The 18,338-nt window shown below is 36.5% G+C and overlaps 1 protein-coding gene across 1 annotated transcript in view; it reads left to right on the top strand.

Annotated features, from left to right (window-relative positions):
- DPY19L1 (dpy-19 like C-mannosyltransferase 1) overlaps positions 1–18,338 on the top strand; it is a gene marked incomplete at its 5' end in the record, with an annotated part of 210,672 nt that overhangs the window by 43,308 nt on the left and 149,026 nt on the right. Inside the window, 4 exons of the mRNA XM_088459640.1 lie at positions 5,138–5,195; positions 5,531–5,622; positions 11,272–11,371; positions 13,537–13,614. Coding sequence (XP_088315766.1) covers positions 5,138–5,195; positions 5,531–5,622; positions 11,272–11,371; positions 13,537–13,614 — 328 coding nt within the window. The remainder of the gene's footprint in view (positions 1–5,137; positions 5,196–5,530; positions 5,623–11,271; positions 11,372–13,536; positions 13,615–18,338) is intronic.

The raw sequence follows: 18,338 nt of genomic DNA, 5'->3' as shown, positions 1-18,338 counted from the left end.
TTCAAAGCAAACTTTGGCAGGTTGGATTCGTATGGCAATTTCAGAATCTTATCTTCGTGAAGGCCTTCTGGTTCCATCCTCTGTGAGGGCTCATTCCACTAGATCTGTGGGTCCTCCGTGGGCAGCTTGACGTGGTTCCTCTGCAGTCCAGATCTGCAAGGCTTCCACGTGGTCCTCTGTTCATACCTTTGTGAGGTATTACGCTTTTGACACCTTTGCCTCTCAGGATGCTTCCTTCGGGCGGCGGATTCTCCTTTCAGCACAGGAGCGTCCCCACCCTTAAAGGATACTGCTTTGGGACATCCCCAAGGTATCCTGTGGATACCTTTTATGGACCCTGATGTAGAAAATATGAGATATGGTAAGAACATGCCTTTTGTTATCTCTATTTCTACGAAGTCCATAGGGTTTCCACAGGACTCCCGCCCTGTCGCACCTGTGTTGCAGATGGGCTTTACTCTGGTCACCAGTTTTTCTGTCTCTCTCTGGTGAGAATGTGATTCTTGTGTGTGTCCAGATCTTTCTTCTCTCTCTTCCTTCTCCACCTCCGGCCTATGGCTTGGTACGTAACTGAGATGCCTTGGCTCGGGGGTGGTGTATAGGAGGGGGACCCTGATGCATCCTGGGAGGCTGAAAACTTAACTCTATGGTGCAAGATGCCTGACGTCATCACCTATACCCCAAGGTATCCTGTGGAACCCTATGGACTTCGTAGAAATAGAGATAACAAAGGTAAGTTCTTACCATAACTCATATTTTAATTATTTTCTTTAAAAAAAAAAAATTAAATAAATGTTGTTATTTAATGAAACAATTTATTCCCCTCGTTGACTTGGCTTCCGCAGGGGGAAAAAAACATGACCCCCCAAAGGAAAAAAAAACACACATTGGTCCCCAGAGGGGAAATTAAAACACATTGTTCCACACACAAGAAAAAACACACACTGACCCCCATAGATAAAAACCCCAGGCACATTCATTGCCTCTACAGGAAAAATAAATAAAACACCTTTTCGCCCAGTCTGTTGCTAGTAAGTTTTGTTGAATGACAGCTGCAAGCCTCTGTACTGTACGTTAAGACACAGTCTAGCAGTGTATAATAACAACGGAGGACTTGCAGTTATGGTGCAGCAAAATTATAAAGTCAGTACTGACTTCACTGTGTAGTTTGTATCCTCTAATAAGTTTCATCCCAGCTGACTTTTTAAAGGATATAGTTTAGGTGTGGGTGCTGGTATTTTTATACCTGAGCACCCATTAAAACGTTGTTTATTATTATTTTTTTTAAATAAAATACAGAAGAACATCCTTGTTTTCATATGGAGAAGTTTGAAATCATTGAATTAAAATCATAATGCTTTCACATACACTATACTGTATGTACTATAGAAATTATCCACTTTAAAAGTATGCAGTGATATCCTTTCTGCTGTATATGTGAATAGGGTCGGCAACAGGAATCTTGAGGCCCGGTACATTTATACCTCTGGGGCCCCTACCCATGACGACTCATTTATATTTATATATATATATATATATATATATACACACACACATAATATGAATATCATATATATATATATATATATATATATATATAGATCACTTACCAGACTCTGCTGCAGCTGCTTCATGTGTCCGCTGGGAGCTGAGCTGACGGTGCTTGTTGCTGCTTGTTTGTGCGGTGGTGCCAGCCATCTGCCCGGTGGTTCCGTCGCCTGCTGCCTGTTCCAACTTCCTGCTCGTCAGCAGCCTCTTAAGTGGACTGCGCTGTGGTTGCAGGAACAGAACAGCGGAGGGTGCAGTACCAGCGTTATAACGTTGCGATATCATTCCTATGTGAATGGTGCAGGCCGGGTGACACGTAATAGAGGCGGGGGGACGGGAATAGGTGGGCAGCTGTGCCAGTCGCCGTTAATAAACTACAATTAGGTGCTGCAGACCCATTTTTACCCCTCTGAACTTCGGGGCCCTCTGAGCCTCGGGGTCCGAGACAGGTGTACCCTTAGTACCCCTGCTAAAACCTGCCATACACTATCCAACAAACAAAGAAAAAGAAGGAAAAATGTTTTCCAATTACCGCTGTTGTGTTATTATAATTGTATATTGTTAATGAAATTGGAATATGACTAGATCTCTGTTTGTATATCTATTTATAAAGACCTTATATTGTTTGATCAGAACAATCTCTTAAGTGTCAATTAAATATACACATCATAGTATATGATTGTTCAAATAAGGTCTATCCTTCCCTGATAGTTAGTTTCTCTAGTATCATGCTTGATTATACTTTCCACACATACTGTATCCACCTGTATCTCAATAAGTTACTATTGTAACAAGGGGATTGCGACAGAATGGTTATATAGTATTATTGCAACATTAGTTGCCTACATCCGGACACTACTACTGAAAACGATCTGCCAGTCATTTATATATTATTGCACATTGCTTTACCAATTCTCCGCTTTTATAATACAGCGAGAAAAGAGGGAGATATAAAGTGAAGTTCAATTCGGCTTCACGTTATATATGCTATGAATCGCATATCTGATTATAGTATAGTCAGTCAATCGTGTTCATGTTATTTCACATAGTGCAAAGTCTATAACATATAGCGGGGAGAACATGAGAGATATACGAAGTATAACTTGTGAGTCACACGTGTAGTTGTAATGCAATCAATCGTGTCAATGTCATTTCATATCGTGCATATATTCCTCCGTCTATATAATATAGCAGGGAGAACAGGAAAACTATACAGAGTAAAGCTCTGGTCAGCTTCAAACTTTATATGCTACGAATCACAAGTTAACGTATAACATTACTAACAGCAGTACATGCTGGAAACGCCGACTCGCGTTTCGCCTACCGGATGGTTTATCAAGGCAGATCAAACAGAGCACTCGTTTCCGTCCTCATGTATCCCCTTAGCCTAGCCCCTATTGGTCAATTCAAATATATTCACTGGTCACTCTATATTCTATTGGCCCCCTACCTCCATGTTAACGTCTCATGGGAAGACTGTTATGGAGCCTGTTTCTATAATAATAGATTTCTAGTCAGAGCCGTTAAATTTCTGACATCAATTTCCATGGTATCAATTAAACCTTCACCTGCAGTAATTACTGAGTCATTGTACTCATAGATTACTATATATGATAAGTGACCATACAATAAATCACTTAATCACATTTTATAAAAAAGTTAGTAAATGGAATAATCAATAAGTATATACTTCAAATATCTTAATATTGATTAGTATGTTTGTTAAAGAATTATATGTAATTGTCTTAATTATAGTATGAATTCTACCAATACTGTTCTTACTTTACAGTCCTAACTGATAATTATATCACCTAGACTGTAATTCTTATATTGTGTATCATAACCATACTATATCTATAATTGCTATATACTTATCTATTGTGTATATGGGACTGTTTATTATATCCTTTATAAAATGAACCCAAATTGTATCAAATATTTTACTCTCAAACTTAATAAGTAATATGTATAAATATATTCATTGTTATCGCCTAGAAATATATAAAAATAGTAATTAATAGTAAAATCTTATATATAGATATAAATATATTATACATAAATTGATCTGTTTCCATACTAATTATAAATAATAACTTAAATATAAGTGGCTATAAACCAAACAATATCAGTATATGATTAAATAATAAAATAAATAACATACTGTAAATTAAAAAAATAGTGTACTATCATAAAATATATCTATTATATATCAGGTACAACAGAAATAATACCTATAATGTGTCAAAAATATAACTTGATCTAATTTGTAACACTATACCATAAACCACCAATTGTAAGTAATTTATAATATGATTAATATATGTCTGTCCTAAATATATAAATAAGGGTAATACATTCTAGTGAAAGCCTAGTATTGTGTGTTGTGTAAGTCAGTGGTATTATTGATTTTCATATTATTCATAAACAATATATTAATTTTAAAGTGACTGTGAACAATTTTAACCTATAGTGATATAGTGAAAATAAAAATTAACAAATGCAAATTAAGTGATGAAATGTAAAAAGATACACATATAATTAAATAATTTTATATAATAAATTATTTTATATAAACATATGTTGTGAACCGATTAATAACATGATCCCCCTGTTCCAATTGTGCTGTATATACATCTATACATATATATACATTTTTGTTAATTTGTATTTTAAACCACCTACATAATCCATTACCCTGTTAATGTACACCTCTATTATCCCATGTATATAAAGAACTTGAAACACAAATGTGTATCTCAGAATAATTTAACTATTGGTCTTATCACTTTAAAAAAATGTACTAAATGGGTCTTTGATTCTTTCCCAAACGATTCCACTAGCAATAACACAAATAGGCATGGAAGTGGGATAACAAATAATAAATAACGATTGTTAATAATATATGATAAGAGCTCACAGAATATTCCACATTCTCTTGTGCAGGATCGAATTTGTTTCAATTTATATGATTCTTCATCCGATTTGTAAGATATTTAAATTAGCAAAGCTAACGTCTAGTAATCTGATACTGTATATATTAATACTGGAGCTGCTTCAGAGTTGGAAGCAAAAAAATAAATAATAATAATATTGCACCTGGGCAAATAACCATGTGTCAATGCAAGAAAAACAAATATGTTTATTATTTTTGCATGTGGGGTAAATACTGGCTGCTTTTGCATGTAGCCCACAAATGCTGCACCGCTTTATTTTTACACTGCAATTTAGATTTGAGTTTGGACTCCTCCCAAACTCTAAATCTCTCTGCACATTATACATCTGCCCCACCTGCACTGCAACATGGTTTTTCCTAGGTGTAAAGTTACGATCTGTTTTTTGTTTTGTGTTTTTGCTTTTATTCCCGATTTTGAATTATCCCCACTGTATGTGATGCAGAAGATTAATTTATAAATCTGTCAACTTCTGGAAAGGCTGCATTATTTTGCCTAGCTAAACTTGGTGGTTGATAATCCTGTTTTTATGGTTAAAAGCTATTAAACGATCCTTTAACTGTAATCGTAAGTGTTTATCTGCCAGTATAGGTTTATGCCCTGACTGTAATAACATATTTTATTTTCCTATTTTCTAGTGGCAGTCAACTTGGAGGGCTTGTTACAGTCATATGTTTCTTTTATAACCATGGTGAAGTAAGTATGTGATGTTAACATATTAGGAGAACATCAGTTAAGGGCATGTATACTGATGTATACAAATGTATACAAAGCAAAATCATGTGATTGGAGGATTGTATTGTTTTCAGACTGTTTCTATTGTGTGCAGCCTGTGTGGAATATAACCTTTTTAGAGATACTTTATAACCCCACTTTAAAACATTACTGCTAAAGTCTCATTTGACATGAATCATTGTGGCACCTGCTGAAAGGAGAACAGTACTTTAGATGCTAAAATGAGAAGTGACTTTTTTCTATTGTAGGATTCTAGTTATGTTTAAAAAAATATATCTAACTTTTTTGTTTTCTAGAGCACCCGAGTAATGTGGACACCACCGCTACGTGAAAGTTTTTCATATCCATTCCTTGTACTTCAAATGTTTCTTTTGACATACATTCTAAGGTACTAGTCTTTACAAAACTTACTGTAGCATTAATATGTTAATTAAAACCGTGCATAATAAGGAAAAAGGCAACAAACCAACTTTTTAACTGTATTTTTCAAATGGTTGTTTGTAGACTTATTTTAAAAGGTATTGTACCAGGAAGAAAAACATGGTCACTGGTTGTTTTGAAAGATGTTCTGGATACATCATGCACAGTTGTGACCTAATTTCAGACTTAGGGGCCTATTTATCAAGCTATTTTTCCATAAAATTATATAAAACTGCAGTTTCTATGTACTGATAGCACGATGCATGAGATTTCCCAGAAATCTCTGGCAAAGTGCTAATTAGCACTGCAGATCACAGTCCCCATTGTTATCAATGGGGACTACGATCTCAGCCCTATGTACCAAATTCCAAAAAGCGAAGCTTTGTGTAGTTTGGCCACGTTAGTTTACACCATCTTCATATGGTGTAAACTACTTTAAGCCTATGGAGGCTAAGCAGGAAAGAGATCTTCCGATCTCTCTTTCGCAGTCTGCAGCCACCAGCGGAGGTTGACATTGTGCGCGTGCGCAGTGTCAGCTTCGCCCAGAGAAGTGAAAGACTTCTACATAATGCTGGCGATATAACTTGGAGGGACAGCAGTTACCACGATTATTAATACATCTAAAGGTGCTAAGCAGTACAATTGCAGTGATATTTATAGAGCAAAATATATAGAACTTTTGAAAGATGTCATTAAGTTCTCTGTTTTAAGTGACTCGTATGTTCCAGAAATATGGTGCACAGTATGAGAAAGCGAAAGGGCTGCTGCAGAGTGGAGAGCATGCCTGATTGTGTGTTTCACACTGCACATGCGCCAGAAACTACCTGAACAGCAAACGGCTCTTTCAGAAGTATGAAAGGGTCACTGGGGGGTCAGGACCGGCATCAATAATATCTTCTACCGACCGCAACAGGCTCAATAGAAATGTAAAAGATGGTTTTCAGAGAGGCATGGTTATCACATAGCGTGAACTTGTGGGTTGATGCAGGACGTCTTTTTAGCCCTTTTCACCAACATTCAGTAGACTGTGAAAAAACTTCTACACAAAGCAGGATAATTCGCTATTTAAAATGTACATCAGAAGGTAGAGAGTCTGTTGTACTGTGTAAAAATGGTTGATAAAGAGGCCACAATGAAAAAAAAAAATCCATTAACATTTTCCTAGTACAGATTATACAGCAGAAGTAAATAACACACACAATTTTTGTTGAGAGGTTTAGTGAAAAAGTGGAGGTTATTTAGTACCCGTTTATAATCCTGTCCCTGGATATTGATTAATACCTGATCTGAACCCCAGAGATTTGTCCTGCATCCTCTTTACATAAAGTATCTCCTAGTACTGTTCATATCACCAAAAGTTTTTTTTGTTCATTGTCTACTGTTGTCTATTTCTCATTGTATTTGCACACCATTATTGGTCATCCTCCTGCCTGCTGTTTGCCTGGCTGCTCCTTAGTTGAAATCTCCTTACTTCGGTGCTAGACTCATACACTACAGATTAGTCCACATACGTCTAGCCTCCTTGCACGATAAACAGCCCTTGACTCTGTAGTGCTGAGCGGCTTTTCGTGCGACTTTTCCCCTTAAAATGCGTCTTATTCACAAAACAATGTGAATAGGACACTCAAGCATGCCTATATTCTTTGTGCGACTGCGGCTGTATCTGCATGCAAAATGCTACATTATTGTCAGTGGCCTTGACACAGTAACGTAGCATTTTGAATGCAGAGGGCCAAAATCAGAGTTGCGCTGCGCTTAAGTTACTGTGACAGGCACAGGTTTGGGCAGCGGGAACATTGCCGAGAGCAGATGTGCACTGTGTCTCAGTGTGCTGCACGTTGTCTCCATGTGCATTGCTGGACACAATTATATCTGCGTTCAGCCAGCAAGTATGCTATATCTGCAAGAGTCTAAAAATTATATCTGTGTTCAGCTAAATTACACTGCCCCCACCTGGGTATTTCAAAATGCCACCCAGCTGGCACTTTGTCCTAGATAGAACACTGCCTACTACAGTATATTTTAAAAGTAGGCTTTCTTCATTCCAAAGTATTGTGTGCACAACTCAAACCCTAAAATTAAAACCTATGTAGAACTGTATTTGTGCAATTAACTTACACAGAGCTATTTTTGTATGGTTTCTCTTTGATCTGGTAATGGTGGTCATGATCAATCTACGTGTGAGGGTACATATTAGGATAGAATATGACTACATTAAAAATTTGCCTTTCTGGGGATACTGTGTGAAAACTACCACTACCCTCCAGCATTAGAAGCATAAATTATCTAATCATCAAACAGTTTGTAAGTTTTACATATTACACAAAATGGCAGTTGCTCAAATCAATTTATAAGCCCATCACAGGTACATATACGAGAGGGGTTAATCTAGACAAGAATATACATACAAAATACCCCCACCACACTGCAAATAGGTCTGTAAAATATATTTACATTCTGCAAATTAATAGAAAATGCAGAGATTTGAGTTACGTACAGTTGCTTTGATGGTTCTACATTATATAATCATAGCACCTACTTTGGGTCATATGTTTATATATTTCTAAATGAAGAGCTAAAATACCTGAAGGTCCCCCAAGATCCACCAATATGGAACTACAAGGATCAGCATACCTTCCAACTACTGATCCTATCCATGATTCTCAGATCAGAGATATACAAAATGGCAGTTGCTCAAACCAATTTACAGACCCATCACAGGTACAGGGCATGCTTTCGGATCATGAACAATTACAAACCCTGTCCATTATTTTTCCTTTCCATCTTTCTGGTACAGGTTGATCTTAGATTAATTCGTGCAAGGAATGCGGTTACAGAACTGGGCTGGCTTTTTTTTTTTGGCAAAGTCTAATCTGCCCTTTCTGATGGTGAACCCTCTTTATTTGCTCTTGTGAAGTATCCTCTTTATGGTAGACTAGGATAATGTATGCCTACCTCCTGGAGACTACAGTATTCTGCTCTTGGCTGGATTTGTTAATGTTTTTTCTTACCATGGAAAGGATCCTGCCATCAGCCACCACTGTTGTCTTCTGTGGACATCCAGGTCTTTTTGTGTTGCCGAACTCAACAGTGTGTTCTTCTTTTTTTTTTTTTTTTTTTTTTTGTATCTCAGAATGTACAAAACTGTTGCTTTGGCCACTCCTAATATTTCTGCTATTTCTCTGATGGCTATTTTTTGTTTTTGCAGCCTAAGGATGGTCTGTGTCACTTGCACTGAGAACTCCTTTGACCGCATGTTGTCTGTTCACAGCAAAAGCTTCCAAATGCAAATGTCACACTTGGAATCAACTCCAGACCTTTTGCCTGCTTAAGCTTTTGAGTCAATTGCACAATTACTTTTGGTCCTGTAATTCCTGAACCCTCAAATAAAAGCTGATAGTCTGCCCTTTAAAACCATCTTCATTATAGAACTGTAACTTGAATATGTTTTGGTAGACAGCTATAATAACAAAAAATGTTTGTGTCCAAATATATATGGACCTGACTGAATTTATCCAGTATAAAAGGGTTGATGCAGAATTGAAGTCAAATCCACTGCAATTGTTCCAGCATTGCTTGCACAGAACTAAATGCACGTTTTCACCCATATGCTGAGTTGTACGTATCTATGCAGCCTGACCACCCCTATTCCTTACACTCGGTTTTATAGCCCTCATTATTATCAACAATTGTCCCACCCCAGCTGTGGTGTTGAAGATTCATCTGTAAAGAGGCGTATTACGTGTACACACAACTCTGCATGGCCCACGATTCCACTGATGCACCCTCAATTAATTTTGCCTATGTGAGAATGCACCTTTACAGTCCAGTTCTGCATTCTCATTTGTAAGCGGAGATTCGACTCGCATGCATACGACCGTGCTCTACTTGCTTATGTTCAGCTCCATAGCATGCAGTGTACAAAGACGCAAGTTGCACTCCACAAATGGATTTGTATTCAACACTGCATCAAGCCCAAAGTGCATTAATATTATATTTAACTTTTCACTATTGCTTTTTTTTTATATAGATGGGTTTTACAATGTATAGTGTAGAAAATACAGTGATTATTAATTAACCTCAATGACAAATAGAATGAATGCTTTATCTTACTAAATTAAAATGTAGCATTAGATGTATGTTATTACATTGATTTAATGAACCCTTTGTATTTTTTTTTCTGGGTGACTTAGTTGCTGTCTATGAAATTGCTGTTATTAATCTGCTATAAAAAAAAGTTATGTACATATCCTTTTGTTTGCAGCCGTTAATCATTTCAATTTAGACCCTTATCTCTTTAGTGCTGTAAGTACAGCAAAAATGTAATTTGAGAATAAGTACCATTTAAATATGCATTGATAAAATAACCATGTAACAAATAGACAGTCTTGTTATCTGTTCGCTATAAAGCCAATGACCTGCAGGCAATTTACTTTCGTTACAATGTAATTGCTTATATGTTTAAAACCTTTTTTAATATTAATGTCTTCACATTTCTTAGAGGACTCCAGTACAAAATGTTTAACTCAACTACTGTTATAAGTAGTTTTATTTGCTTTATTTATATTTGTTTTGTTTTTTTGCTTCAAAGTCAGCCTTGTTTGTTGTAACTCTAAAGGGGCCTATCCATTAGCAGATGTATTTTTGAGCGATGAAAGACAAAAGATATCCATTGAAAATTCCTGTGGATGTGCTGAACGATATCTGTCATGCACATGACAGATTTTGGCAAACGATGAACAATATCGCATGACATCATTCAGCGAGTGGATTTTTTTCTCTGTAGCGGCTGCTAATATCTTTCGTCGTTTACCGCACATAAACTGCACGATATTGCTAATATCATACAGCTATATGCGATAATTGACCAACATGTTGGAGAGATGATAGATGCGGTTTATCGGCCGCAGGAGTGCGCATCTGTCATTGTTCAGGGCCTATCCATTTGCAGATATAATGAACGATTGAACAATATATCGTTCAATCATTCATTTTATCTGCTAATGGATAGGACCCTTAAGTCCGATGCAGCGATTTTGGTAAGGATCCACAAAATGATATTGTGCATACATACTTGCCAATCAGCTGCATAACATGTCTGCTCAGTGGAACCAGTTATGATGTAATTTGCAATGGTTCCTGTGGCCAGCATATTGTGCGGCCGTTTAGACGTCTGTTAACACTATATCTGTACGAAATATTGCATCTGCTGTGCAGCACGGCCAATGCAATATACTGTATGTGTGAAAGATGTAGTTCACAGATATATATTGTGTGTACACACTTGCAGATGGTCGGGATGATATATCGTTTAACGGTTGTACGAACTAATATATATATATAATTATCTATATCATATCGTCTGGTGTGTACCCAACATAAGGGCATGATTATGATCTTTTAACAAGATTTATTTTTGACCTCTAGTAATATGTGAATGGTAGATAACAAACTTTGGAGGGAAAGTGTGGTTTGGAGGACAAAAGCCCACATGGTTAAAATATACTTTACATACAGTCATTGCAGATTCTTTCCTTTGCACTGTTTTTTTTTTTTTTTTTTAATCACTTTAATTTGCTGACTTCTTGAAATGTTTTCTGTTTTGTTTGTTTTCAAGGACGCCATATATTGGTAGAAGAAGCCTAATTGCACTTGGTGTTTCTAATGTATTTTTTATGCTTCCCTGGCAATTTGCCCAGTTTGTTCTCCTAACACAGGTAAGATTTACAATAGTACATTTGTATGTGTGAATTTTGAAAAATAAAATGACACATGCACTGGATGTTATGTTCTTTGAAGACTTTAACACAGGGAGTTTAAAGAACACAGTACAGTTACACCACATCTGTAGGTAAGGTTGGACAAGATGTTAATAGTCCAATTTTTTTTTTTCATTTACAATTTAGCATTGTTTTTTTTAACTTTATAATAGAAGAATTCTAGATGCTAATTACGTAGATGCTAATTACTCAGCAACAGCTCTCCATATAGGTTGTGAGAGGTTGTCCTCGTTTCTGAAGTCATGCACATGGTTAAGTTTGATGCAACCTGGACAGTGCCTACACATTGTTTTTACAGAGGAATACAAAGTATTTTAACCCCTTAGGATGGCTTTTGCCAACATGAAATATGAATTCTGCTTGAGGCAAAGGAAAACAATCATATTTTTGCAATTGATTTTCACTAGAATGGAACGTGTGCCCTAATAAGTGTACATTGTAACACTGTTATTAATGTTTACTCAGCAATTGCAATGTCTAAGATTTGTTTACATAAAACACTCCTTTTTTCTATAGTTCTGCTACAATCTTTGAATTGGCACTCAATGGGCTTAACATTGTCATTTTCAGCCCCTAATTGGTGTTTGATGTAATAGTTTATAGAATCAAGGGAAATTACATGGCACAATTACATCGCCACTAGTCGCAGGCATAATATTCTTCCCAGCGGGAGTCGTCTAAGACCAAATTAACAGTGACAATGCGCTCAAAACTCTTAAGTGTATGTACAGCTACCCATATATGCAGCAACTTGCTTAGTCAGTTTGCATCTTGTTGACTTACTTCCCACCAAATTGCTACTTGTATGTACCTAAAAAGCCCAATAGTCCAAAACCGTATCTAATTTTATTTTCTAGTAGTTCCAATCATCATACGGCCTATTCAAATCCACAGGTGAATGCATGTACATGTAATTCTGTCCCTGTGCCCAGTATCGCGCAACTGTTTTTGTCGGATTTAAACACTTGTGTTGATGTGACCAGTTCCACCTATTTCTGAGCAGCTTAATTGTATACATTTTATAGGTGATACATTACCTAAATTTAGCACAAAATCTATACTTGCCTGCAAACGGTTAAAATATATACACCACTGAGCATGACATTAGTTACCTCATGGCAATGTAGATGAAGTAAACCTTTCTTTTAGAAATTCTAGATAGTCCACAAGTAATACAGATGTATCCACATACACCTATCCTCAAGTTGCGTCAAATAGCCTCATTTGACGTTCCACAGATTTAGCTGCACCATGCAATTTTTAAAATGTCTTAATGTGCTATACTAATCCTGAGTTATGTACTTAGGGCCCCATTTATTAATGAAACTTAATACCAGCAGCATATTTCGTTTAGTATCGCAGTGAAAATGCCACTGGGTGTTCATCATTACTTACCCCTTTGGTGAGGTCCAGCAATGTCCTCATCATCGGCGAAGTCTTCTGCTCACCTGCTGACAGCCTACCGCTGCCAGCGATGGGCTTCTGTGTAATGGGCATGCGCGACGCTCCGTCTGCACATGAGTATGGCACTTTGTCCCGGAAATAATTACCTCAGCACAAAAGTAAGAAAACCCTCAGCAGCGATGGGGTTAACTCGCATATAGCATCATTGTGAAATTAGCCAGGTCAAGAAAAAAACAATCCTATGGTTAGTAAGGCCTTCTGGTGCTCATTAATTGATTAACTGAATTGTTGTATTTTATATGACAAGTAACAGACTAAGGGGCCGATTCAATTAGCTGTGGGTTAACATTACGCACATTTGCAGAATATTTTCATGACATGCACTCACAATTGACTTACAATTCAATTGAAACAACAAGTAGTGGATGTTGCATGTTAAATCTTCAGTGTGCGACCTATGTGAAGTACATGAAAGAGTGGGGAAATCAACCTGACCCCCTCCACAAATGGCAAATAAGATAGCATAACAGTATAGAAGGTTGTTAGCGGTCATAAGTAATTTTTGCCCAACTTAAGTCTAGTTGAATCCGCCTCCTAACATAAACATTAACAGTTGTATATGTTTTCTATTTGGGAAGGTGTAGTGGTTGCTTAAAATATATATGCATTTCTTATTTTGTGATTTGCTTCTTTTTCAGATTGCCTCACTTTTTGCCATCTATCTTGTTGGTTACCTGGACTCCAATAAATTTTTGAATATATTGTATACACACATAGTAAGTTTATTTTATATGCATTATGTTTTTAAATGTCATTATCTACCAATACTTTAAAATAGAGACCTGAAACAAATCAAAGAATTATTATTAAAAAGTCCATTATTCTTTAAAATCTATGGTTAAGTTAATAAATTAATCTGGATGAGTGTTGATCTCGAAAAAATAAGTTTGGCAAACTCAAAGCAAGATTTTAAATAACCGTTCCACCCATTAACAATATAGTAAGTCTTATCCTAGTAACCACATAAAGTGAATGATACATCTGTATCCATTGATACAGAGTTGATATGAGGTCAGTAGGCACTATGGGGCTGATTCAGAGTTGGATGTTAATAGAATCACTGCTATGTCTTTGGACACAGCAGCAATACTAAAATATGCTAATGCAGCAAGAGATGTCAGAGGACAAAAGATGCCTCCTGCCAGAATCGCAGTTGCAAATGCTGCACCGAAAGACACAGATTCGGATTAATATTAAGACAATCGGTCGCGATGGTCGCAGCCATTGGCCATCTTCGTAAACCTGAGCTTAGTTAGACTGGAACTGCTTAGCCATGGACAGATGCCACCCAACAAAACGGTGACGACACGCCCTAGTTTTGTAAGACTGACCCGGTGGCCGTCCCCACCCCCAAAAAGCCGCAGCTTGTCCATGAGGCTGCGGCTTAGGGGGAACTACAAGCTATTTTTCAGGAACCGTTGTGTACATGTGCAGTTCCCCCCGCCATCGGAGATTTATGCAAACCATCGGGTTTGTGTTCATCTCTAAATCAGACCCTATGTTGGGAGCAAAAAGAAACGTTTTGGTGATTTTACTCCCCCAATTTAAATTGTATGCGTTTTATAATTTTTACTAAGGGACATTCCTTTTTAATTTTTTATACAAATGTAAGCATTAATTACATAATTACAAAAACTTAAACCAGAATTTAACCAATGGCGCTGCAAAAAGACCCTAAATCAATGTTAAATGAAAATAATCTAATAGTAAAATTGTAATGTATCTGTGAAAAATGGCAATTGTATCAATAAATATATATATATATATATATATATTATGTTTGTATATATGTTTTTATGTTTAAAGCGGGTGTTCCACGCTGCTGCTATGGTTGCTAACCTTAAGAAGAAACAAATCACTCACATCACCTCCAGGGCATCCTATTATTTCTGGTTTGGGTTCCCTCACTAGTAATTTGTCACATTATATTGATTCTTTTTTACAGCCCATAGTCACTTCACTTAAATCACATTTTAGAGATTCCACGCATGTATTGAATTTGATCAAAATTTTTTATTGGAAAGAGAGTTATGGTTTCTTAACCTTGGACGTAGAGTCATTATATACGAACATCCCTCATGACAAAGGCTTATATGTCATGGAGAATGTTCTAAAAACATATGAATTGTCCACACAACATCAAAAGTTTGTGATTGATTCTATTAGATTTATTCTTACACATATTCATTTTATTTTCAATGGTGGTCATTTTTTGCAGGTGATGGGAACAGCCATGGGGACGAGATTCGCGCCGAGTTGCGCTAACCTATACGTAGGTGCGTTTGAAGATGAGTATGTGTGGGGTGGGGCTTTCGGCGCGGGTCTCGTCCTATATGGCCGTTATATTGATGACTTGTTTATTATTTTGGATGGGGAAGAAGCACAAGCACAATTATTTGTTGACTTTTTAAATAATAACACATATAATTTAAAATTCACGCACCAATTCAATAGGGCCTCCATTTCCTTCCTGGATCTTCATTTACAGGTGGTGAATGACACCATTGTTACATCCACCTTTCGCAAAAAGGTGGATGCTAACAACTACCTCCATTATAAAAGTGCACATTATAAACCTTGGAGGGATAATATCCCTAAAGGACAATTAATGAGGTTGAAGAAAAACTGCAGCTCAGATTTGGCATATACAAAATGGATCGGGAACAGTTATTGGGACCTTCTCGGACACATAGGAACAAGTTCATTGATACTAACAAAATCACCCATGAATCTTCAGATAAGGAACTGGTAGAAAGAATACCATATATTTGTAAATATAATAAGGCAGCCTATCAAATTAAAAACCTTATTAAAAAGAATTATCCAATTCTTAAGGGCGATCCCATCCTCAGAAACATCATTGAGGATAAACCATGTATTGTATTTAAGAAAAATCGTAATTTGAAGAGTATTCTTGCTCCAAGTTTTTTTAGATCCAGTAAGCAGCAGAATGAGTCATCTAAATGTTCTTGGATTCCTAGTATTCCACCAGGCTTTTACAAGTGTGGAAACACCAGATGTTTGATGTGTCCTTATGTTAATAACAAAACCAAAGAGTTCTCATTGAAATTTTCCAATAAAGTTTATAAGATTAAGGAATTTATAAACTGCAGAACTGAATATGTTATCTATTTATTACAATGTAGTTGTAATTTTTCCTATATAGGCAGAACAACTAGAAATCTTAAACTTAGATTTGGAGAGCATAGAAGAAACATAATAAATAAGGTTATGACTCATAGTGTTTCTAGACATTTTGCACTACATCATAATAGCAGTCCAGATAGTCTTACTATTACGGGCGTGGAACACATTAAACACACTTGTAGAGGAGGAGATAGGTATAAAAGACTTTGCACACGGGAAGTGTATTGGATACATGAATTCAATAGTTTGTTTCCTGAAGGCCTGAACGAAACTATAGATCTTAATGAAGTTCTTTGAAGTAAAATATTTAATTTGGGTCATGATGCATATGCATCATTCTTCATCTCTTGTATATCCTAAGAATAGATTTTTTATAGAGTAAGGGTTCATATCTCAGCGTTAGTTCATGTGACCAAAGGTGCTGATCTTAACTGAGGACTGGATACCTCATTCATTTACATATTCATATATTATCATATATTCATCTCTTGTATATCCTAAGAATAGATTTTTTATAGAGTAAGGGTTCATATCTCAGCGTTAGTTCATGTGACCAAAGGTGCTGATCTTAACTGAGGACTGGATACCTCATTCATTTACATATTCATATATTTATCTGTAATTTGGTGCATAGATAGATTCTTTTTCTATTTTTGAGATAAGCATGTTATCAATAGATATATATTTGAGGTGTGGTGTTCTGAGAGGTGTAACATCTATAATCCTTGGATGGATTAATAGTATGTGTAGCATATGCTTTAGAACAGGTCCGTTTTGGTATTAAATTATGTCAGTTTAGATTATCTGTTCTCCACCAGATTTATTAATATTTATTTAAATGGTAGTAATATATATTTGTTACACTCTCGTTCATATTGTCAGCCATATAAAATATATGTGCAGTTTGTTTGTAACAATAATTTAACATTTACAGTGGTATTTACACATACACATATACACACTTTTTTCATTATTATTTTTATTTATTTTTATCTTTTAATTTATTTAATTTAATTTCTACATAGATTATAGGGCACTCATTATTTAATTATTATTTATTAGAACATATAAGGTTGACATCTTTATAGATCATTGTGTTAGGTGCAGGTATTTATTTGTTAAGATTATTAGTATTATTATTTTTTAGTACCATTATTTATATATATATATATATATATATATATATATATATATATAAATATATTTTTTTTTTCTGTTTTCATATAATTATGTGTACGAATGTATAGAGAAATATGGTATAATTTTCCATGGCAATATCAGTTATGTCAGTATTGCTCCGAATTTGAGCTTAATTGAATGATTTAACTATACACAGGTGTTTTAAAAATTCAAAATTGAACCTGGTATATAAAGGGTGAATAGACATTGTATTGGACACACCCCTCTGAGGAAATCCCGATGGGAAGAAACGCGTTAGAGTTTTACATCAGCGGTTATTGAGACATTCTTAGTCCAGCAGGACTTTCTACAACTATTTGGATAACCATTCTGCCATCATTGCCAGTCCTGAAATAACGGAGAGGCTGAGACATTTTAATCCTATTAGGACACATTAATACACCTCGGCTGAGAATGACATAATTCCTCGGAATACCACGTGGAGAGGCCGTGTATTGCTGGTAATTACCAGGTGAGCCGTGACATGGAGAGTGAACGCTGCAGACAGAGCCGGTCAAGTCGGAGGTCTGTTTCCTATCAGGACGTACAGTCGTGCCTCCGCCGGGTGTCGCGGATATCTCCGGATACCGTGCGGAGAGGCCGTGCATCACTGAGAGGCATCGGGATGAGCCGCAGCGTGGAGAGTGACCGCTACAAATAGAGCCAGTGGAATTGGGGATTTGTCTCCCACCACTGTGGGACAATAAAGGTACCACACACAGGTCACTGCACACAAGTGGGTGATTATCGGGTGCCGCAAGCCGAGACTGAGTTTGAGTGAGAGATCCCTGCTAGACGGCAGCTAGGACCGGGAGGCTGGTGGTAAGAGTTCACATTTTACCAATATATGGAGCAACCTTGAAATTTTCCGTGCGGGTCACGGAGAGATCTGGACAGTGTTTGTCTAATAAATCGGGAGATTGATATATAAAGAGGAATATTGAATCGAGTGAGCTCCCTTTTATTTTCATCTTTTTACCCGGATTTTATATGAGATATTCAGCACGAGCCTGTACAGCTGATCATCAGTACTACCAGGGATCAGTCACCAGCTGGTATTTGATATTTAGGGGGTCATTCAGACCCGGTCGTTAGCGACGATGCGCTGGGACCG

Source organism: Taudactylus pleione, unplaced genomic scaffold (assembly GCF_031769625.1).
Source record: "Taudactylus pleione unplaced genomic scaffold, aTauple2 ptg000921l, whole genome shotgun sequence".
Classification (NCBI taxonomy): domain Eukaryota; kingdom Metazoa; phylum Chordata; class Amphibia; order Anura; family Myobatrachidae; genus Taudactylus; species Taudactylus pleione.
The sequence above is the reverse complement of the archived record's forward strand: the minus strand, read 5'-3'. Positions and strand labels throughout refer to the sequence as shown.